A 23,766-nucleotide genomic window follows, 5' to 3' on the forward strand; every position below is an offset into this window, starting at 1 on the left:
AACGGTTATATCGACATGGTGGTGAAAACACACTCAAACTTAGGAGTTATTGCCTTAATATTTTTTGCATGATAAAGAAGAGGATAAAAGGGGTCGGGGCGGGGGAAGGGGTGGTGAGATTGTACATATTCACACAACAAACGTGTCGAGACAAATGGCATGCAAGACGTAAGAAGGAGACGCACTGAACAAGGGGAATAGAAACATTTTTTTAAACACTACACTACGTGGATGTTATTACACTTATGTGTCGGGGGGGGATAGACAATAGATCTGACAGAGAATGTGTAACACTGTGTGCAAAAAGTTTTACATAAGTTTCAGACATGGTCGAACACAAAACAGTAGCTTTAGGAGCACACAACAGTAGTCTTTAAATTTCCTTTTTAAAATATGGCTTATCAAGTTATCACATCTTTTTTTTTGTATTTTAGAGACAGACACACAGTTAATATAATAATTTCATATAATATTTTATGATTGTTTGCCCACCTCGAGGCTTGTAATGTAATCATTTTATTTATGTACAAATTGAGTGAACAGCGTGGTGGGCAAGGATATTATTTTTCAGTGCTGCTAGAGAGCTCTGCAGAGGAGAGAAAAGGGAGTTTAAAACGTCTCGGACTAGAAGGATAAACCATCTAACATTGTGTTTTTTAGCCCCTCCGGTTGCTGTTAGCTTTATTAGTGTAACATAGCTAACGTTCGGCCAGCCTAACTTAGTCTAATGGCTGCGATTCACACTGCTGGCTCACATCCGATTCATTTCCCCACCATGAAACTTTAGATTTGTCCCAACACCAAAACACCACGCCGGGTTAAACTTTGTTTTATGTAACGTCACTCACAAAGCAATGTTCACATCTGTCATGTGGGTGGAAAAACCCCGGATTTAAGCCAACCTTGAGAATGTAGCCTATGAACTAAGCTAGATAACGTTAGCATTAGCTAGCCTACTTCTTCAGCATGTCTTGCAGCGGGCCTGGCAGGTATTTCATCACTGTGTCCATGATGCTCTCCTCTTCCTCCTCGTCACCGCAGCCGGCCGGCACTAACTTCTTGGGTCGGGTCAAGCTGCCCTCCACAGACTCCTCCGCAGCGGCTGCTGCCTCGGCCTCGGCCTCCTCGCGCTTTTTCAAGCCGTACTGTTGGATGAACACAGAAAATATGTGGAAAGTTAGAGAAGTGAAGGGTGCAAAGGAAATGCATTGTTACCATACAGGACTTTTACACTGCAGTAACACAAGGTAAAAGTGCTAAATGCCACATTGGGAGCATTTCGATTGCAGGGCTCTCGACATGGCGAGAAGCTGAGCCAGCAGCTCGTACCAAGCCCCCAGGAAGTGCGCCGGTCTTCGATTGGACGTTCATAGTGGCTAAACAGCGGTACTGCAACTTCCGTGTCACGTGATTCCATTGGGCCCAAAAATACTTTTTCCCATAGACCTACATTAGGAAAGAGACGTCTGTAACTCAGAGGATAATTGTTTTTGAGGTGAATCAACTTCCCAGTATGAACATCTAAATAGCCCTTATTTAAAGTTGTAAAACACACTAATAGCTGAATCCAGAGTTATTTCCCATCCTCTGTTCCTGGCGTGACGTTGGGACCCCGTGACCAAGTCATGTGACCGAGCGGACGCTACTGCGCATGTCCCATCCGTAGTCCATCAGCCCGAGATCCGGGTAGTTTTCCAGACGGAAGTCGAGCCATTTAGGCTTCACGCTGTATCCAGTTCTCTTCATACATCCATGTACGAGCCATGGGTGTATGAAGAGAACTGGATACAGCGTTGGAGGCGGGGCCCCGTTCATTCCTATGAAAGTTGCTCAGTGGCGCATGAAGCCAAAATGTCTCTACTTCCGTCTGGAAAAGTACCCGGATCTTCCGGCGATCTTCCACATCCATTGGGCCCATAGAGCAGGCGCAGTAGCATCCGCTCGGTCGCATGGCTCGGTCACGGGGTCACGGCCGTCGCACAGCTTGCTAACTCCGCCTCCCAGCTCTCGCTCCAGCCTCGGTCTGGGTCTCATTCACATGAACAGAGGAAGGGAAATAACTGGATTCAGCTATTAGTGCGTTTTACATTTTTTAGGACCGAACAATTTAAATAAGGGCTATTAGAGTGTTCATACTGGGAAGTTGATTCACATCAATAAAAATGATCCCCTGTATTACAGGCGTCTCTTTCCCAAGGGACCGTTGTGGATCAGATAGTTAGAAAATGCCATGAAACAGAGAGAGCTCATCATCAAGGAATCTGTGGCGAACGAGAGCTTTGTTCACTAGAGAGTTGTGGTAGAAATTTACAGCGTATTGTAGATTTATTGTCTCCAGACACACTTTATAAACCCATACGGCTGCGGTGCATCAGGGCCGCAGTATGTTTGAATAGCTTCCGCCTCCCGTCTCATCCCACCCCCATTCTGATGTAATTACAGATATCTGCACCGTCATTTTGCCTAGTCAAAACTCTAATTCTAGATATCTGTAATTACATTATCTATTATCTCTACTATCCCTAAATCCAGTTAGAGATATCTACAACGTCATTTTGACTAGTCACAATTTAATTTAAGATATCTATAAAGGACAATGTAGATATCTACAATTGAGGGGAATTAAAGATATCTTGAACTGGAAATACGTCATAATTCAGTTGCTTATATAGGCAATGTGATTACGGATATCCGCAACTGAATCGTGGATATCCGCAATGAGAAACCCCGTACACGAATCGTGCTAGTCAAAATAGAATTAGGGATATCTTGAACTAGAGTTTTGACTAGGCAAAATGACATAGTATATATCTATAATGAATATCCTGCCTAGCTATTAAATGTTTTTTCCATAGTACATGTCAAAAACTTGCTGTATATAATTTGTTTGAAAGGCACACAACAAAAATCCCACCAGCTTTGAAAACTGTTTCGATTTCCCGACAACTGCAGCTTTAAACCCGACACTGTTATCTGACATGCTCCCGTCTGAACATGTGTAGAAATGCAGACTTCAGCTATAATATGGACGTTTTCTCGCCGTATCTGGCACCACAACGGGACAAAGCTGCAGAGGAAGCCGACAGAAATCCTTTCGGTAACGAGCACTCTGGGAGTTGTTCCTCGCTCTCTGTTCCTCCTCCGGGAGAACTTAAGAAGAATAGAGGAGGTGAGGAGCCAGGGGAGGAGGGAGGCTTTTCATCCTGCTGATTCACAGTATTCCCCTCAGACCTGCCCCACCCACAGACTGCCTGTCTCTCACACTGCCTCTGCAGTGAGGCGGCTACACTGCAGCCCCTTCTCCCATCACAAGCACAACCACAGCACCACGTTAGTCAAACACTGTCTGAGTATGAACGTACAACTAACTGCATACATTAACATCTAATGCTGACTCATGAATGCAGAATCTATACATATCATATTGTATATTTAACATCCTGTTTTTTGGGACAAGAATTTGGATGGCATTTGCATTTCTAAAGCAGTCCTCTCTGACGCACTCATTTCTGTCAAAAGAATTCTAATTTATTCGTATTAATCACGGCTCCTCATTTCGTTAATCTACTGCCTCTCTCAGTTCTGTACAGCTGCTTCCTGATCCTCCACTGATCTATTTTAAAATGGAATTAAACATAAAAAGAAAACAAAAATAGTCTGATGACAGTCTATTTCAAACACGGGTCTGTCACGCAGCCAAGACGAGAAGCCGTTAGAAGCTGCTGGAACTTGAAACGACAGGACGGCGTCCAAAATCATCAAAACTTTCTCACATGGATGTGACACAGTTTTCTTTCTCTCCAGTTTAGTGTTCACATTTCCTGACTATGAAACACTGACTGTCATTGTGTTGTGTTGGGTAAACGACACCTTATGTCACACAGTCATTATGTTATTAGACTGTCTGTTATTGTCACTATACCTTATCTCTGATGCCTTGCCTCATGCTTTCCCTCTCAGCCTCCATCTTGGAATATTTGCCCTTCCTCTCCTCCTCCTGCTGCCTCAGCGCCTCCTGTCGCTCCTCCTCTTTCGTGGCTGCGTCGGGGTCCTCCTCCTTCTCCTCCCCACCCAGCATCTTGCCCACATCAGGAGGACCTCCTGAGAAAGAGAGAGAGAGAAAGAGAAAAATACATAAGACACAATGACAACAGGCCTGCAGGACTGATGGGACTTACAGAAATAGAGTTTACAAACCTCGGGTGAAAAGCAGAAACACTGCTGTTGTATTGTGCCAATATCCAATATTGTTTGATGTCAAGTTTAATAACTTTGTCCATTTTTTTTGCCCAAAGTGATTGTAAAAGTCATTGTTTCCCACCGGACACAATAAAGAAGCCTTTTAAAACACCATCGAGACCATCAGGGGACACTTTTTGCTTTTCCGATAAGTGTTTTAGACAAGATAACCCATTTCTCTGTGCCCATATATTGCTGAAATCACTGTTGTGTAATTCATATACAATGTTATTTAACTTATTATGTCCGGGTCACGGGGGCAGCAGGCTAAGCAGGGAATTCCAGACGTCCTTCTCCCCAGCAACGTTTTCCAGCTCTTCCTGGGGGACCCCGAGGCGTTACCAGGCCAGACGAGATATATAATCTCTCCAGCGTGTTCTGGGTCTACCCCGGGGACTCTTACCAGTTGGCCGTGCCAGGAAAACCTCAAGAGGGAGGCGTCAAGGACGCATCACGATCAGATGCCCGAACCACCTCAGCTGGCCCCTTTTGACGCAAAGGAGCAGCGTCTCTACTCCGAGCTCCCTCCGGATGTCTGAGCTCCTCACCCTATCTCTAAGGCTGAGCCCAGCCACCCTATGAAGGAAACTGAATTTGGCCGCTTGTATCTGCGATGTCGTTCTTTCGGTCACTACCCAAAGCTCATGACCATAGGTGAGGGTTGGAACGTATATGGACTGGTAACTTCCGGCTCAGCTCCCTCTTCACCACAATGGTCCGGTACAGCACCCACATAACTGCTGACGCCGCACCAAACCGCCTGTCCATCTCCCGCTCCATTTTATCCTCACTGGTGAACAAGACTCCAAGATACGTAAACTCCCTCGCTTGGGGCAGTGAGTCACTCCCAACCCGGAGGGAGCAGTCCACCGTTTTCCGGTAGAGAACCATCATGGCCTCAGACTTGGAGTTACTGACTCTCATCCCGACGGCTTCACACTCGGCTGCAAACCGCCCCAGGTCACGATCTCATGAAGCCAACAGAACCACATCATCTGCAAATAGCAGAGACGCAATTCTGAGGTCCCCAAACCGGACACTCTCCTGCCCTCTGGCTGCGCCTCGAGATCCCGTCCATGAAAGTCACAAACGGGATCGGTGACAAGAAACAACCCTGGCGGAGGCCAACACCCACCGGTGTTTGACTTTGTGCCGAGTATACGGACACAGCTCTCACTTTGGTTATACAATGAACCGGATGGCTACGTGGTCGTAAGCCTTTTCCAAGTCCACATAGCACATGCAGACGGGACGGGCAAACTCCCATGTTAAATGTTATGTTAAACAGAAATATCTGACTTAACATTTGTCGATGCCTCCTCCGGGTTGACAGGCTGACTGGAGACAATCCATACTGGGTGCACGTCCAGTACCAGAGCCAGGATTTACCGACTATAAGAAATATTGACTGTCATGAGTCCTCCATTCCCTCATGCAGCACAACTCCACCCATCTAGGAAAGATTTGACTAACAAGCAAAAACTTTTCTTAAGTTTTATTTCACATTTTATGTATTCCTTTAAGTCAAAATGTGTATTCTGTCAATTTAAATTCCATACAAGATCTAAACACTGTTTCACAGACCGAGGTATATCGGTATATTTCTACAAACAATACTCAAGATGTGACCTTGGTGTCCTTAGCCACAGCCCTGATGGTTTCCTAACTGGAGGTCAAGAGATGTGAGAGAGTACAGTATGAATACTATTACACAACAAGACACCATCTCTGGAATATGCCTTACGCAAGCCTTCTTACTGTCGCTGTAGGAGCTGTGCGTCCCATGAAATAATGCCTTGTGATACCAAAGCAGAAAAATGCTGAGCTTTGCAAACAAGAATAAGCTGTCAACACGCATCAACAGAAAAGAAAAAAGATGAGGAGAAAAGCCAAAGGTCTGAAGGATTTGTGCAAACACAGGAGCAGATAAGTAGTGACGAGGAGGAGGAGGGGGGAAAAGAGAAGAGGAAATAAGGAGAAGGGAGACAGGGAGTCAGTGTGCTGCTGGATTTTATGACAAAACAAGACATATTTAGGAAAAACAAGGAGAGGGAGAGAATCTGTCAGAAACTATAAAGTCCTATTAGCTGAGCTGTTCCAGTTAGCGGGATTACCGGGCACTCTCTGAGAGAGAGAGAGAGAGAGTGTGACAGCTGAAAAGATGGAGGGAGGAAAGGAAGGAAAAGAGTAATGAAGAAAGAGAAGGATGAAAGGGAGGAGGAGGAGGAGGAGGAGGAGGAGGAGGAGGAGGAGGAGGAGGAAGAGGAGGAGGAGGAGGAGGAGGAAGAGGAAGGAAAGGTTGAGAGGCAGACGTGGGTCATCCGAGCAGAGAAAGCAAGCGACCAGGAAAGAAAGACAGAGTACTCCTTCTGTCTGCAGCTGCCCCCGGTATCGTTCGCATTTTTGACTCATCAGCATAAAGAAAACAAACTGCAGCAAAATGCGGAGAGATAAAAGACAGGAGAGAGACAGAGGAGAGGATGAAGTGGGAAGAGATGAGCACAAGAGCAATGAAGGGGAAAAAGAAAGGAGAGAAAAAGAAATGAAACTGCAGGCTATAAAAAGTGAATGAGGTTTGTGCTATTGCAAGTTCTCATTATAGGAGCTCTCTCTATATATATATACATACAGTATATGGTGACTATGCAGCGATGTATGAAACATCTTTTTAAATCAAATAATAAACCATCTCCATGTTAAATGAGAAAAATAGCTATTTAAAGCTGCATTTAATTATATTTACATACAAAGATCTGAAGGAAGAGCAGATCACATCTGATCTAAACTGACAGGTGTCCTTCACATATGAACAAATCTTTAACACTGAAATACTGAATCACTTCTTTTAATTACGTCATCTCGTTGCAGCCTCTTCCTCTGCAATGGTTTAATACCCAGCCGATTAGACTGTTGTCAGGCTATTAAATAGGCGTTATCAGTCGCTATAAGCCCCATAGATGTGGGTCAATAGGGGCCTACTACACCCACTAGTAGGTTGTATCATCTATTCACATGGTAGATCGCCGAAAGAAGGTATAAAAGAACACGACAGCGACCTCTGGCGACCGTAGTAATTATGGCAGGAGCAGAAGCGGAAGTCAGGCGCTGTAGTATAGAAAGCGTGAAAACACCGGGTTGTCAACCAGGAGACCAGAGTTCGGCATTTTTGGCCGTCGCCATCTTGATTATTTGCAACCAGAAGTGACACGAGAGGGTGGAGCTAAACGCTGAATAAGACATTTTTTAGGCGCCCAAAAAGGTTATAATTAACTTTAATGAACTGAGGACACACTGTGAAAGAGTTAAAGTTGTAAGACAAAAACACGGACAACGCCGTGGTAGCGACCCGTCAATCACAACGTAGCCACGCCCTAAAGCATCCCCTGCTTTATGGTCTATCTGACTCCAAATGGGACCATCATTTACTAAATGAACATCATGCTGTATTGAAGAAGACTTGAAACTAGCGATTGAGACCATAAACTCATGTTTACAATGTTTACTGAGGTAATAAATCAAGTGAGAAGTAGGCTCATTTTCTCATAGACTTCTATACAATCAGACAACCAGAGGAGTCAGAAATAACCCTAACCCAAAATGGCTGAAGAGACAGAGAAGATGGCCACCAACAGAGGCTTCAAATACATCCACAATCAGTGCTGTTTAGTAGTGTACCGCTGTAGTGTACAGACCGCAGCACCAAAGATGGAAACAACAGATCAGTCACGTTAACGAGCCACTTGGATTTAAGTGAAAGAGACAGATGAGATGGAAATTCAGAGATAAATGTAAAGTAACCTGAGGTATTGCTGCATCAGCATCCGACGAACAGCACGGAGACGCTGACACGGCAACATCTGCCCGACGCTATCTCTGTGCTCTAACAAGTGTGTGTATGCGAAACATAGCGAAGGATGAATGGAGCTAAAGAGCATATATACAGTGAGTGTCTCCCTATATGCACATGCGGACATAAATAATTGCTTAGTTCCATTTTAGGCTCTCATGCGTGAGTTATTGTGCAGTTGAGCAATTACTTCTCATGTGTGCTGATATAGTGAATCTTGAATCACAGTTTAAGTGTTACTCTGAACTTTAATCACCACTCGCCATACATACATACACACAGTATAGAGTCTGATTTATCTTAATGCGTTGCTAGGAAACAGCTTGCATCCAAGTTTATTTCCTGTCAGTTGCAAACAAGGATTAAAATCGGACCAATTAAGAGTCAGTGTTTGCAGCTGAGAAACGGTATTCATAGATAGATACCCCCTTTGTCTTTGACTTATGATTTAGTCAGCAAAACAAAATAACTTGCGCATACTCTGAAAAACTTAAAGTTTACATGCATCTATATCCTCAGTAATGTCAGAATTTATTCTAAGAATATCCCCGATCTCTCAGAGCCAGCGTAGGGAGCTTATCTGACGTACTTCAAATAGGATTCAGGATCAGTTTCTGCTGATCTGGGTACCTGATTATCTCCGTGTAAACACTGCTATTGAATCCTGTAAGTGGAGCACAACCAGCTAAGCCTCATTGTCAAAAGATTCCTTTCCCAATGCACGGCCCAGAAAAAAGCCCTCCGGTAGCTCTTTTAACGACCAAACCAAAAAACAAACTTGGTCTGGTTTCACAAAATCTTATTAGCACATTCAGATTGTCTCTGCTCAAATGTAAAAAAAAAAAAAAAGAAAGAAAGTAGGACCCTGAGAGACAAAGCCCTGAGTTATATTGAGCTATGATCCCGGCTCATGCTTTGTGAGCCATTTTAGAGATACAGCAATGTCCTTTCAAACCAGAATAATTCTATTAAGCTCTCAGGCATCACATAAGCTGTGTCGAGCTATGTTTTTTGATTAAAGTGTCTCTTCATACTCCATAAGGTTGTAGTAGTTGTCGGAACGACGTGCAGTATATAAGCTAATAGAAGCCTGTAATGGAAAGCTGACAGGTTGGCCTTTAGCCTCCTTTCAGCTGTTTTTTTTTTTGTACTATTATCCACATTATATTAGATGAGTCAACATCAGCAAAGACAAAGAGGCACTTTGTAGAGAAATTCTCCATCACGCCAATCTAAAGCCAGTTCACACGTATATTTGCACTGAATTTGACTTATAGGTGTATAGACGTGGTCCTTAGATGACTCAGCAGTTTACAGTAATCACCCCTGTCATTCTCTTGACACATTTCCAAAAGCTATTGACTGGATTTTCTGGGCAGCAGGGAGAACAAAATCATTATCATCATCAACAGATTTGGTCGGCCTGACCGGGAGTTGAATTGATTTGCTATGAAACACTTTGTTAAAACCGCTACTGTACTTTTTATACTTGTCACCACAGTCTCTCTTGCAAGATGCACGCCTCTGTTAAAAGAGAAACCGCTATCATTTTAACGGGAAGTAAACGTATTCGACAGGGAACAGACTTCAACATAACACCGGAGATAAAAAAGCACGCTTTTCACGGTCTTTGAGCAAGTTAAAAAAGACGGATACAATCTAATTATTATATTATATATCGTAATATTTATGACTTCGGGAACAATAGAACATTTTATTTTAATATATTAAACTACTTGTTTTTGATTGTAATTGCCTTTGTTTTCAGTTTATGAATAGACTCAGTATTCTGACATAATGTTATTTCATTATTATGTTCATCATTATTTTTATGTTTGTTATGTTGGTATGGTTTTGTGATGGGATGGAAGGAGGGAGAGCCTTTGTGTATGTCCTTGTTGATGTTACTATATGTTGATTGTTTTGTTGTTGAATTTATGTTTTTGTTTCATTTATTCATCATTATTATTATTTATGTGCTTAAATGTTTGTTAACTTACATGGTTGAGGACCAACCTTGAAAACGAGACGGTGCATCTCAAGGGGTTTATCCTCTAATACACTTTGAGTGAAATTGAAGGGTAAGGTCATTTTTTAGTCAATACGTGTAGACCTACATAAGAAAGTATTAAGTCCACCTTGACTTAGTAGTCATATTATATCATATTTATCTTTGTTTTAATCATTTATGTTTACCTCTCATCTCCTCTTCCCTTTTTTCTCCTCTCTATTGATGATGTCATTTCCTTGTTTTTGGACCAATCAGCTTGCACATAGATGGAGAACCAACCTCCCTCTCTACTGATTAGTGTAACACAATACAGGTGTGCAAGCTGCTGCTGAATGCTGACAGTGACCCTGATGAAGACCTATGTTGGTAATTTTAAACAATTACTGCCGTGTAAAATAAAGGCATTTTAATTTGGTTCAAACACTACAGTGTGTGTTGGATTATTCTTAAGAGACTTGCATTTTGCACTTTTTTTAGACCATATTCCAGCCAATGCAATGAGCCCTTCACTAGACTGAATGAGCCCAATACACCTGAAGGATCCACAGAGCACCTGCATGTGATTACAACAAAGACTCAGCAGCTTCTACTCTGTTGTCTTCACGGACGGAGGGTGACGGGGTCACCCATCTGGGGACAGATCAACACCCTGTGGAGGAGCCTTGGTGCTGTCCAAACCCGCAGAGGTGGTGCAGTCAGCGGAAAAGTCAACCGGCATTTGGTCCGCTGAGACCCGGGGCCGGTTGGAGGGTGGGAGCGTCCCTCGGAGCTCGGCTTCCATACAACCTATGCTTTCCGTCAGTATTGAAACGGTAAGATGGCATCATCGACACTCATAAATCACACTTGTAAAAGTCCATAAATGTACTAAAAGCTTAAGATCCACAATAAAGTCCGTAAAAGTGCTAAAAGCTAAGTGACCGGCTAGCCACCGGGGCCAAAAAATAAAGCTAGCAGCAGTCCAGACCCTCCACATCAACAGACAACTTACAACTTCCAGACGTCTGATGACTAAAATATTTTACCTCATTAAAACATTTGAGTAAAACAATCAGGATCTAAAAGTGTCGAGTAGAATTGTGGCTTTAAAACTTAAATAAAATGTTGATTTTATGACAAACACAAGTCCGCGCATGCGTACTGAAACTTTGTGCCAAAGTTCTTCTTCGTGGTTTATTTCAAAGTCGAGACAAATTCAACTTTTTAAGACATTTTTTTCTGTGGCAACAATCTCCTTCCAGTTCCTCTTTTCTCGATACTTGGACATGTCTTCAGTGTTAAAAGGTGTCATCTGTCTAATCCTTTCCTTCTCAACGTTCTTTGTTAAATCTTTGTTAAATCCAAAGTCTCCAGGGGAAGAAGGAAATCAGACTAACCTTAAAGCCCACTCTCCCGGTGCTTGAACTTTTGACAGCATCAGATAAACTGTACTTATCTACTCTTTTTCCCACTCCAGGTTCTCAAGGCAAATCCCCCCCTCTCTGAATTCAGAGAGTGGTGGGAAAGCAGATGAGTGTAAAGATCTCGGTTTGGCCTTCATTGTCTCAACACAGCGTATTAAACAGCCGAGGCGGGCTGGCAGATTGGTAGAAAAGGCAGTGAAAGTGTTGCGCTGTATAATTGGTGGCGGTTATGCTTTGTGTCAGTTTAAATTTCCCTCAGGTGGAGCAGCTTTGCAGGACAAAGTGAGACAGCTTTATTTTGCTCTGGGATTTAAAGTTCACAAATGAGAGCTCTCCCTCTTGACCCACAGCTTGAGAAATATATTGTTGTGTTTTTAAAGGTCCCATATCGTGCTCATTTTCAGGTTCATACTTGTATTTTGTGTTTCTACTAGAACATGTTTACATGCTTTAATGTTCAAAAAACACTTTATTTTCCTCATACTGTCTGCCTGAATATACCTGTATTCACCCTCTGTCTGAAACGCTCTGTTTTAGTGCATTGCAACGGAATTGCGCTGCTAGGCAACAGCTTGGGTCCATGTTTACTTCCTGTCAGTTGATGTTATTTACATACACTGCAACAGGAAATAAACTGGGACACATTTAGAATGTTTATGTTTAAAACCGTGTAATGATCTATATATATATATTGTATATTTGTGACATCACAAATGGACAGAAATCCTAATGGCTTGTTTCAAACGCACAATTTCTGAATACGGGCTGTGTGTATTTTTCCGTATATTGAGCGTTTTGATAGTTTAACAATATTTATATAGCACTTAATCCTGCAGCCGCCACATGATGGTTTTACGTCGGCACACAGCGGCACAGTCCGTAACGTCAGAATTACGACCTGTTTAACTTCCTAACACTAGCTCTAGGTAGTGCAATATATAATTAGAACTAATGAAGAAGAATTAACAATACGATTTTTTTTAATTAAACCAAATATTTAAATAATCATTTATTTCCTAATCATTTGAATTTTGTGATTTTATGCAAATAACCACTATAGATGACAATAACAAAGTAAAAGTATAACATTTAGAATGTTGACAGTTGGAATGAAGCACAACATGAAGGTAAAAGCAGTGCTATGTTTATTTAAATGTGAAATTGCAATAAAAATATGTTGTCCTTAAAATCTAAGAATAATCGTGATCTCAATATTGATCAAAATAATCGTGATTATCATTTTGGCCATAATCGTGCAGCCCTACATTTCAGTATAATGTTTGACTATTAACAGCTAATTTCATGTCTTATAAAATACATATTATGGTGGCAATTTTGAAAATCAATTTTCTTAAAAAGATACCAAGACTTACTTATTTTAAAGATGCATGATACTCAAAATAATGAATGTGTTGCTGTTGCTGGATTTAAAGCTGAAGTGGGCAACAATTTTTTTGGCATCATTGGGCAAAAATTCCATAATAACCTTTCAGCATATTGTAATTCAAGTGTTCTGAGAGAAAACTAGACTTGGCTCTGTTTTCAGGCTTTAAAAAATCTTGGTATTTCCTCAACAGCTCTGATTGGTTGTTTCCTCCGGTCTGTGGAATCTTGCGGATGCCGTTAGGAGCACCGGAGGACACAGAGGCACATGATTTTTTTTTTTTTGCACTACTGTCAGGATATAGTGACCGTTTTATAAAAAATAACTTTAGTTAATCATATTTTGCTCCATTTCTACCCACTGCAGCTTTAAAAGGATTTGAATTAAATTACTACAGTTCTTGTGACTGGACAAACATCATTATCATCTGCGTACTGCAGCTCCATATGTGGTGGAAAGTCTGGCGTCGGATTTGAGTCAGTTGAGACCGAAATGGCCTGCACGTCCGTTCTGTACAAAATTTGAATACCAGGTAGCAGGGTGTTTGCAAAAATAATATGGAGACAGCTGTAATCAAAATGACTAGCAGGGTAGAAGCAAATGCTGCATCCCTTTTTCACACCAGCTTCCACCATAAGAGGTTGGGATTCAGCACTGCTGCTGCTGCTGCACAGTAAAGCTGCTGACATGTCGTCTTGACGAGGTCTCAACATCCTGACACACAGTATCACTTAAGATAATTAACTGCAGTATGTGTTCAGCAGAAACCAAAAGTAAAAATAACCTCTCTTTTGCTTTCAGAGCAACACACAAAGAAAACTTTTATATTTTTATATTTTTCCCCTCTCTGTCAGTCTCTCTCTCTCTCTCTCTCTCTCTCTCTCTCTCTCTCTCTCTCTCTCTCTCTCTCTCTCTCTCTCTCTCTCTCTCTCTCTCTCTCTCTCTCTCTCTCTCTCTCTTTACTCGTGACTTGGATGCTTGAATGCATTATTTATAGAATCTGGACACGCCATCACATGCATGGAAACACACTACTGTAGGAGGAGCTCAAGGTCAATTTGATGAACTGAATATGATTTGATTGAGTAACCCGCATGAGGAAGAAAGGGGAAATTCTGAGTGTGTGTGTGTGTGTGTGTGTGTGTGTGTGTGTCAGCAATGACGACCTGATTCTCTCAGCCAATCACGTTAGAGTGCAGCTTAATGGGATTATCTGTACTTTGAGGAGACGAGGTGAGGGAAGAACATCTCAAGGTGTCTTCTGTTTTCATTTCACCTTAAATCACACAGCTTTGTCACACTGAAAATGTCGCCCATTAGTGGGAACTGATTGCTGAACCATTATTAAGCCGACATATAATCAAATGCATGTGAAGTTAGGTTAAAGAATTAATAAATGATGATTAAAATTAGGTTTTGACCACACATAGGAGCTGTAGTAGTTGGATGCAAGACATAAAAATGTGACGATACCCTTGTTAAAATGATGAAATTATATTTATTTATTTTAATCAGGCCAAATAATTTCCTTAAAGGTACAGTGTGCAGCATTTCAGGGGATCGATTGGACGAGATGGAATATAATATTCATAACTATGTTTTCATTAGTGTATAATCACCTGAAACTAAGAATCGTTGTGTTTTCGTTAGCTTAGAATGAGCCGTTTATATCTACATAGGGAGCGGGTCCTCTTCACAGAGTCCGCCATGTTTCTACAGTAGCCCAGAACGGACAAACCAAACACTGGCTCTAGAGAGAGCCTTTCGCGTTTTTATGTTATCTGACGGCCGACGTAGTTCTCCGACACGCTTGTGTCACGGTTTTGCACTCTGCAGCGCACGTTACCGCCAGCCGCCATCTGACTTCTGTTGCTCCTAATGTAGTGTTATTATGGTTAGGATGGCCTCTGAGCGAGGTGAACGGCGTTACCACGGAAAGAGAGGAGTGAGCGGAGGGGTACTCAGTTGGTTGCAATTTGCAATCACAGCATTAGATGTCGCAAAATCCCACACACTGTCGCTTTAAACAGCCGGGCACTGTAGTGTTTTAATGAATGTTTCTCAAAAAGGAGTAAATAGTATTTGTTGGGGACTATTTTCAGCTGTGGATTAATATACATGCGATGCACGACTGAGTGAAGCAGCAGGACGGTATGTGTGTGGGATTGACTCAGAATAAACTACAGAGGTTTGAAGGTGTTCGTCTTTTCATGGGATTTAAATAAGAAATCAGTCTTATTGTTGAATGTCTTGTCAAACACCCTCAAAACTACAGTTTGGTGGGTCAGCTGCCTTTCAATATCATGACAAAGTAGCTTTAGCTTGTTTGCTCATTTTTGTATGTAATCCATGTTAGACATTTATTGAAAAATAATGAGAAAATACTGCGCTCCGTGGGGTCTGCTCAAGTTCACTTGTCACTTTTTACAAGCACAACATTTTTTGCATCGTTTTGCAAAAACAAAATTGGCAATTGACTAAAAGCTTTAGTCAGGACAAGGCCACTCACTGTCATAAGCTATTTTAAGCATCCCCAGCGCAGCAAAGCAGAGCACAGCACCAACAAGCCCAGTGTCTCATCCAGACAGCACATACATTCTTACCACTTCTGGTGTCATCCCTGGAGACAACGAGTCAATGATCCTATTTCCTGCATCTTCATTTAGCGGCCTCAAAATGAGAATTGTCTTCCCTCTTTATTCAAGTCAAGTCAATTTTACTTATGTAGCCAAAAACACAAATAAAAAATTTGCTTCAAAGGGGCTTTTACAGTCTGTTTAACACTCACGATTATGAATAAGGAACTCCACAAAGAAACCGGGAAAATAACTCAATCTAAGGAGCTACTCGGATCGCTTTAAACATCATCGAGTTATTGTCTAATTTAATGTCACTAGGGCTGCACGATTATGGCCAAAATGATAATCACGATTATTTTGATCAACATTGATATCACGATTATTTATCTTGATTATTCTTTCATTTTAGCGACAATACATTTTTATTGTACCTTCACATTAAAATAAACAGAGCGCTGCTTTCACCTCCATGCTGTGCTACATTCCTGCTAATGTACAAATTAGGGCGACACGATGTTGGAAAAAACTGACATTGCAATATATTTTTTTAAATACAGGAATACTACCCTACATTATAAAGTTAAATGCATCAATCTGGTGCACTTTGAGAGCACAATTAGCAACATTAAGAGGCTAGATAAACAATTTTGTGCTCCCAATTTAATCATAAACACATTGGTTGTATAGATAATATCTTTACCCAAAAGTGAATCTAAAACATCTCGATCACCGGCTGGTGGCTGGATGTTAGTTTAGGAAGCACTTGATTTGAAATGCAGCTAAGTTTTCTATGAGCAAAACACGCATTTTGAACGTCAATATCTCAGACGATCATGTTCATTTAATTGTGGGAAGCCAAAATCGTGATCACGATTAATATTCGATTAATTGTCCAGCTATAAATGTTACATATTATTAGTACAACTATCATGAGCAAAAAAATTACTGGTAACCACCATCTCACACCTATGACACCCTTAATGCTAAAAATTAAATAAAATAAAAATCAGAATTCACATTGCAAAAGCGACCATCGTTGATGCTGTAAATCAATCCAACAACTGGCTACATAAATATAAATGTATGTGTAGAGACAAATAGAAGCTGTCAGTCTTCTTGACACATATTTTTCCTGTGATTAAATTAATAATGATGTTAATATTTATGTTTGCTAGATTCTCTTTATTCCTGTAGCAGATTCCAATTTGGCAAACCACACATTTATCAATGAGACATAATACAAAAGTTAAATGTTCCTTAATTTTGTAACGATTAAACTTTTCCATTCACTTACTGGCTGTGAGGCGCTGACTTTTCTGCTGATACAGTGAAGGTTTGACTGCTGCCTGAGGCCTTCAGGGTTTGATTGAGCTCCGCTACCTCGGGACTAATGTCTGCCTCACTTTAACATCCCCCTATTCTGTCAAACTAACTCCAGCTTTTAGGAGTTGGTGAAGTGCAGAATCAGCACTGAAGCTCTCAGGAGCAGCAGCACAGTTCAGGTGAGCTGCAAAAGCTGTGTCTGTTTCATGGCTCCCACATAACCACAGAGCTGGATTGATTAATAATAATCCCGATTGTAGAATCAACTTAATCACCTTTGTGTTTACAGGCTGAGAACTTTTCAGAGCCCGTGGGCTACGGTGGCAACTCGCTAAAAGGTAATATAAGGGAACCAAAGGTGCATTATATTTTAATTTCAAAACTGCTTCATTGACAGGTTAAGTCAATATTATTTAGTGGTTACCTATGAGAGGTATTAGATGCATCAGCAGTAATAAGTCTGGATCCCTCTGTTCTTGTGGGCTGGATAGGGTTCATTGCAAAGGGCCCATTAGTGATTTCCTCTCTGCGCCTGTTGTTTTAAAAAGTTAAATTATTAATGATGAGATGGCAAGGTGCACCATTATTTCATAGGTTGACATGTTAGATCAGAGAAAAAACAGACAATGACAGAAATGAATCACAGGGAAAAATCATATCTTAATCTGAGCATACACTGTATGATTTTAGAAATGTTGTTGTGTAATTCCTACTCTACTACTGCTACTACTACTACTACTACTGTACGAGTAGATCATTTGCGATGTAAAGCCAAAGCTCATGATTTATGTGCTCACATTGTACGTCCCGTCCTGGCTGTTGACAGTTGTCAATAAAGATTGGTTTGAAAGCTCCGAGGCAGGTAAAGTTAGTTTGCTAGCAGAGGTCTGTACGGGTCGCAATGCTAACAAGGCAGAAACGTGCTGCCTTGATCATCTGTGCCATCCTGTCTGCTGAAACATAATGCGTAATGATTTATCACAATTAATCGCACGTTTTTTAATCTGTTCAAAATATACCTTAGGAGATTTGTCAAGTGTTTAATACTTTTATCAACATGGGAGAGGACAAATATGCTGCTTTATGCAAATGTATGTATATAATTATTATTGGAAATCAATTAACAACACAAAACAATGACAAATAATGTCCAGAAACCCTCACAGGTACTGCATTTAGCATAAAACAATATGCTCAAATCATAACATGGCAAACAGCAGCCCAACAGGCAACAACAGCTGTCAGTGTGTCAGTGTGCTGACTTGACTATGATTTGCCCCAAACTGCATGTGATTATCATAAAGTGGGCATGTCTGTAAAGGGGAGACTCGTGGGTACCCATAGAACCCATTTTCATTCACATATCTTGAGGTCAGAGGTCAAGGGAGTCCTTTGGCCATGACCGTTTTTCCTCGCCAAAGTTTTGAGTGTTATTTAACCTCCTTTGTAACGAGCACACGGATCTCTTAGGTTTTCTAGTTTCATATGATGCCAGTATCTTCACTCTAGCTTTAAAACTGAGCCCGCAACAACCTCCGAAAGATTGATTGCATTAAAGAAATTAGTGGCGTCAAAACGGATTTGCGTTAACGCGTTATTATCGCGTTCATTTTGACAGCCCATGTTTTTTTTATATTGCACCAAAAGTGCCTTGATGCACATGATCTGTAGCTACTACCTCCAGACAGCAGCAGGTTAACGAGTAAAGCTCTCGTTAAAAAAGAGCAGCCAGGTATCTAAACTGTTGTCATGACAACCCAGCAGCACCTGGTCCCATGTACTGTAACTTTGCAAAAAGACAGTGCAGCCTAGTATGGCTACTGCAGGGAAGAACATCCAACAAACACCTGAACCCTGCGAGTGTTCGGCTCTAGATTTGAGTCCTGCTGAGTCATCGCAGTTAAACATCGCTCTGTTTTTCTTCCAAGTATCTGTAACCAAAGAAGCCTTGGAGAATTAGCTAATGCACTGGCAGCATCCTCTCTTTCACAGAGACCCGTCCACGCACTCGTCACCTTCTGTAACATACTTAGCAAAACACTCAGCGACGGTGAAATCCACATCCAAACAAGCAAAACAATCACAGGATGGAGCAACGGAACAACGGGCCATAAGATCTGATCCCCAGTAGTTTCACAGTTAGAGTGAAAAAAACATGGCTTGATTTATTCAGTTTATAATCTCTCAAGAAGGTTGTATAAATTATTTCATTAAATTTGTTTGAAGAGGTTAATTTTCAGAACAGCAGAAACACATGCAGTTCTGACGTATACTCAACGGCTCGTATGATATCTTCTGAAAAGGTATTCCCCTTTTTGTTGTGCGTTTTCTTATGAATGTCCAGCAACACGTGTCAATTTACGCTAGTTACATGCATAGAGGCTTTTCAAAATAAACTTCCGTCTTCGCAGGAAACAACTTGGTTAAGTTTAGGCAACAAAGCCACGTAGTTTTAGGTTTAGGAAAAGGTCGTAGTTTGGGTTAAAAATAACACCAGAGGTGTTGTTAGAACACCGGTCTCCTGGGTGAAAGTCCGGTGTTTGTTGACCCATTAGCACTTAGCACAGCACTGTTGAGGCTGATGGGAATGTCATTAGGTTCGTAGAAATTTAGCCCTGATCGGGATCACTAAAGTTATTTTAATTCATCTTGAGGTGGACAGAAATCCATCCAAATGTTGTTGAGATATTTCTCTCAAAAACAAAAATGTCAACCTCCTGGGGGCGCTAGAGGAAAGTCAGGAGATCTCCAAAGTAAGTAGGATCCATCCTCTGGGGGACGTGAATGTCTATGCAAAGTTTATTGACAATTCCTCAGATAGTTTTAGAGATATATCAATATCATTGACATCCCTAGAGCTACGCCGCGTATTAGCGTGACTAATACAAATGGTGGCATCTCTCTTTGCAAGTCAGAAGCAGGGGAACAATGTGTTAATCTTTAATAGTTCTGCCTTTATTTAATAGATGACAGTGAAGTCAGACAGGAAACGTGGGAAGTCAGAATGACGTCAAGAATCAAACCGAGGACGTTACGGTTTCATGGTGCTTCGACCACTGACTCAATACCGCAGCATAATTAATTAAAACACATTTCACTAATATTGATGTATTGACTGACTGACACTGGACATCAGATTGATAGCTCAGCTGATTGATTAGCTGCCTGTTCATTGCTTTGGTTCATTATCTGACTTTTTTTCTACCCCCACAGGGAGCTTTGTGCACCATCAGCATTTTTGCAGACATATGAGTGGAAGGAGGTCACTGTGTCCCCGTCGGTAAACATGGACCACAACCACAGAACAGCAGAATAATCACCCTGATGGGCTTACATATTGATTATGAGACACACACACACATATTGTCAAACTTTCTCTTCCTTGCAGCCTTTCTCTCATCTTTCTCTCACCCACACAAAAAATCTATACCCTAAAGTAAACCTGTGCAGCCTCCATAATTCATCTCGCCTGGAGATGCAGTACACACACACTCGGTCCTATACAATATCTATAAAACATCTCTCCAGCACAAGGCGGGGCGCCGGCAAACGCCCACACCATCAAATCTATTCCCAAAGTCTGCAGGCGGAGGGCAGCCCGACTTTCTGCGGAGTAAAAACCAGCAATGCAATGCAGTTGATTTAAGAATTCATAGCGCAGCCACGAGGCACAGCAGCTATGCAGAACGAGGCAGCGCCGGCGTCCGCTGCATCCCAATGAGGAGCAGGGGCTCGGCTTCAACTCCGCATCCCAACTGTAACTGCCTAACACCTCCGTAACCTGGACAACAGCAGCATCCTTGCAAGACTGACCAGTGTGTGTGTGTGTGTGTGTGTGTGTGCGTGACTGCTGCATTACAACTACCAGTGCCTCTTTCCTGCCTTTCCCCTTGAAGCTATAGCTGCCAAGGAGGATGTATTACAGGGCCATAATGAGGACTAATTAGGGGCCAAATAATAGCTAAGATAATATTCTTAAGGATAATACCTGAAGGCTTTAAAGGACAAAAGTCTCGTGGAAAAAATTTTTTTAGTAATAGTTCTCGGCAAAATAGCCCTTCTCTATTTCTCTTGCCTGAAAAGACGCCAACAGTTGGCTTGAAAAGAATAGCACTTGTTATTAAAGTCATGTGAAAACCTCATCATCGGGGGGTTTTCATGTTATCACAACATGATGAGGATGAGGAGAAAACTCAACCTTCTTTGTGCTTAAAAACTCCTTTTTCGAATTCCACTCAAAACTGTATAACAATAAGGGTGCTTCTGACACTTGACAGGTACATTATTAGTAAATGACTAGACCTACTACCGCTGCTACTGTCATATTTCATCTGCAGCAGCAGCCCTAACCTCGTTCACAGGGACTCGATACGCTTTTAGGGGGAATCACTGGTCACAAAGACACATTTACAAAAGCAGAAATGCGGAGCAACAAAGCGTGAACAGGTTTCTATAATTGTGATGGTGTCAGGTTATAACAGTCTGGCGTTGTCAAGGACGTGACCAACAGGATGTCCTGCCCTGCCCTGCCCTGAGAGGTTTCTAAAAGATGGATGCAGAAAGAAAGAGAGAGAGAGAGTGATAGCTGATGTTTGAAGTCAGGAGTTTGGTGCAGGATGGATTATCTCATCCCAGTATCCCACTAACTACTGGGTCAGTACCACTAGTAGAGTACTGCTGTTGCTGTTGCTGCTGAACAACCCTTTAAGTCCTTTACACTGCAGTGCTGTTAAATCAACCTCCAGCCCGGCAGACTACTCACCTCCCATCGCAGCTTTCATTACAAAATTCATGATGAAGCAGTTCTGCGTTCTCTTCCCTCAGTGGTCAGGTTATCAGGGACAGACCTGCAGCCGGGGGAGAAGAATATACACAAGCTGTGACTGCATGAACACCACTGTTATAGGACATGCAGTTTCACTCCAGTGGGTTTTTCACGTACAAGTGTTTGATGGGATGGGATGGGGGTGGAGGATAAAGATGATGATGAGGCTCGATGCGGACAAGAAACGACCTCCAGACGGAGATCCCAGTTTGGCAAAGGACAAATACGCCCTTCTACTTTTACAATAATCACATTAAACTCATGACAAGTATGAATTCACATTTTTAAACGGCCTCAAAATGTGATCAACTCTAAGGAACAAAAAAAAAAGCGTGACTAAACTGGGTTAAGATGGCTTTTTTACCCCTCCAGTATAAAACACCGTGTCCCGTATAGTCGAGGCACCTGCGCCCTCGATTTACAACCAACACTCCATCTTGTGTGGATTTGTGCTGACGCTGCCCGGCTGCCTGTCATGTATCCTCATAGAAAAAATAACTCCAAGAATTTAAAAAAAGAAAAAGAAAAAGGAGAGGAGAGGCTTGGAGGTCAAAGATGAGCAAGTGGAGGTTATGTCAGTACACGGGCCTCTGAGGGCATCACTCCAAGGGCAAATTATCAATTATAGTCATATCATTGAGAATAAAATACCATAATGCTCAATATAACTCACAAGTGTTAGAACCTTGTAAGAAAGCATTGCATCTTTCAACATGACCAAGAAAAAAAATACTTTTTTTTTTTTTTTTAAAGATGCTATGCTTTCCTACAAGGTCTTAACACTTGTGAGTTTATATTGAGCATTATGGCATTTTATTCCCAATGATATGACTATAATAATCCTATTTATCTTGGGATTTGAAAGTGAATAATTTTATAATAACCTTACATGTTTCTGTAATATTGAGATACTCAATTGTGAGTTTACTTGATATGGTAATTAAAAAAAACAAAAAAAAACGTTATTATAATATTCCTAAAATATTTCTATGGGAGTTGCAGAGCTCAAGACTGACTTTAATGCGACCTTCTGGTACTTTTTTTTTTTTGCACAATCTTTTTTACGACATAACGACCCCACTGGGTAGTTTTGCTGCATTTTACAGCATCCCTCTGCCATTGCGGCACTAGCAGGGAAAAAAAAAAAAAACATCCTCCTGGAAACTTGCTGCACTCATTACTCTCAATCTCCAGCCCTTCTCATTCGCCCCAAAGTCAAATCTGCACCAGCTCAGCGTCCTTTACAAAATCACATTTCCTGGTTTCCTTCCTCTTCATCATCATCATCATCCGCAGCATCAGCACCAGTTTCTCCTCACATGAACCCCCTTTTACAGTATTCACACTCGCAGCTCCTGGATGCGGTGCAGCATTACAGCACAATTACAGTAGCGTACAGTGTGTTCTCCTTGTTCAATTACTGCAGCTGCAAGCTTAGATGCACACATGCATTGAAGCCAATACCTTAACATGCACCGTGTGGAAGTGCATCCAAAGCATCAGCATCTTTTTTAACCATCATCCGGTCCCGTACAGTAAACGCACACACACACGCACACACACACACACACACAGCCCCTCGTCTTTTGGCTCACCTTGTTTTGATCCACCTCCAAGTCTTTATCCCTCCAGAAGAGAAACAGGCGCCTCGTCGCAGTGTTATAACCAGCCTCCTTTCTTCTGCTTCAGCGAGGTGGAGAAAAGGAAAGAAAGCACAAGTTGTGCGTGTTAAAGGGGGATTGTGCGTCTCTCAGTTTGCAGACATGCCGGTTTGTGTCAGAGAGAGTCGGGCTGCAGCGGCGGAGGAGGAGGAACAGAGTCTATTCCTGCAGGACGAGATGAGATGAGAGCATGCATAGGGAGAGAGAGAGAGGGAGAGAGAGAGAGAGGGAGATGGAGAGGGGGAGGGAGGCAGATCATCAATGGAAGAGCACCCAAGTCAAGGTTCCTGCTTTCTTTTTCACAATTTCTACACAGAAAAAATAAATACAAAATGTACTTTAAAGGTCCCATATTATAAAAAAGTGAGATTTTCATGTCGTTTTATTATAAAGCAGGCTTAAGTCCTTTATAAATACTGTGAAAGTATCGAAACACTCAATCCACAGGGAAATTCACACAGCCCGTATTCAGAAACTCTGCATTTGAAACAAGC

At 41.7% G+C, this 23,766-nt stretch overlaps 1 protein-coding gene across 1 annotated transcript; it reads right to left on the minus strand.

Annotated features, from left to right (window-relative positions):
* Window positions 1-46: 46 nt before the first annotated feature.
* Window positions 47-23,460, minus strand: cplx2a (complexin 2a). The gene is made up of 4 exons (XM_074630712.1): window positions 23,207-23,460; window positions 21,549-21,633; window positions 3,923-4,101; window positions 47-1,145 (listed from the first exon to the last, which is right to left on the minus strand). Exons 2-4 carry the CDS (start codon window positions 21,577-21,579, stop codon window positions 954-956), a joined length of 402 nt encoding a protein of 133 aa, XP_074486813.1. The 5' UTR covers window positions 21,580-21,633; window positions 23,207-23,460; the 3' UTR covers window positions 47-953.
* Window positions 23,461-23,766: the final 306 nt, after the last annotated feature.

This window comes from Sebastes fasciatus, chromosome 3 (genome assembly GCF_043250625.1).
Source record: "Sebastes fasciatus isolate fSebFas1 chromosome 3, fSebFas1.pri, whole genome shotgun sequence".
In the NCBI taxonomy this organism is placed as follows: Eukaryota; Metazoa; Chordata; class Actinopteri; order Perciformes; family Sebastidae; genus Sebastes; species Sebastes fasciatus.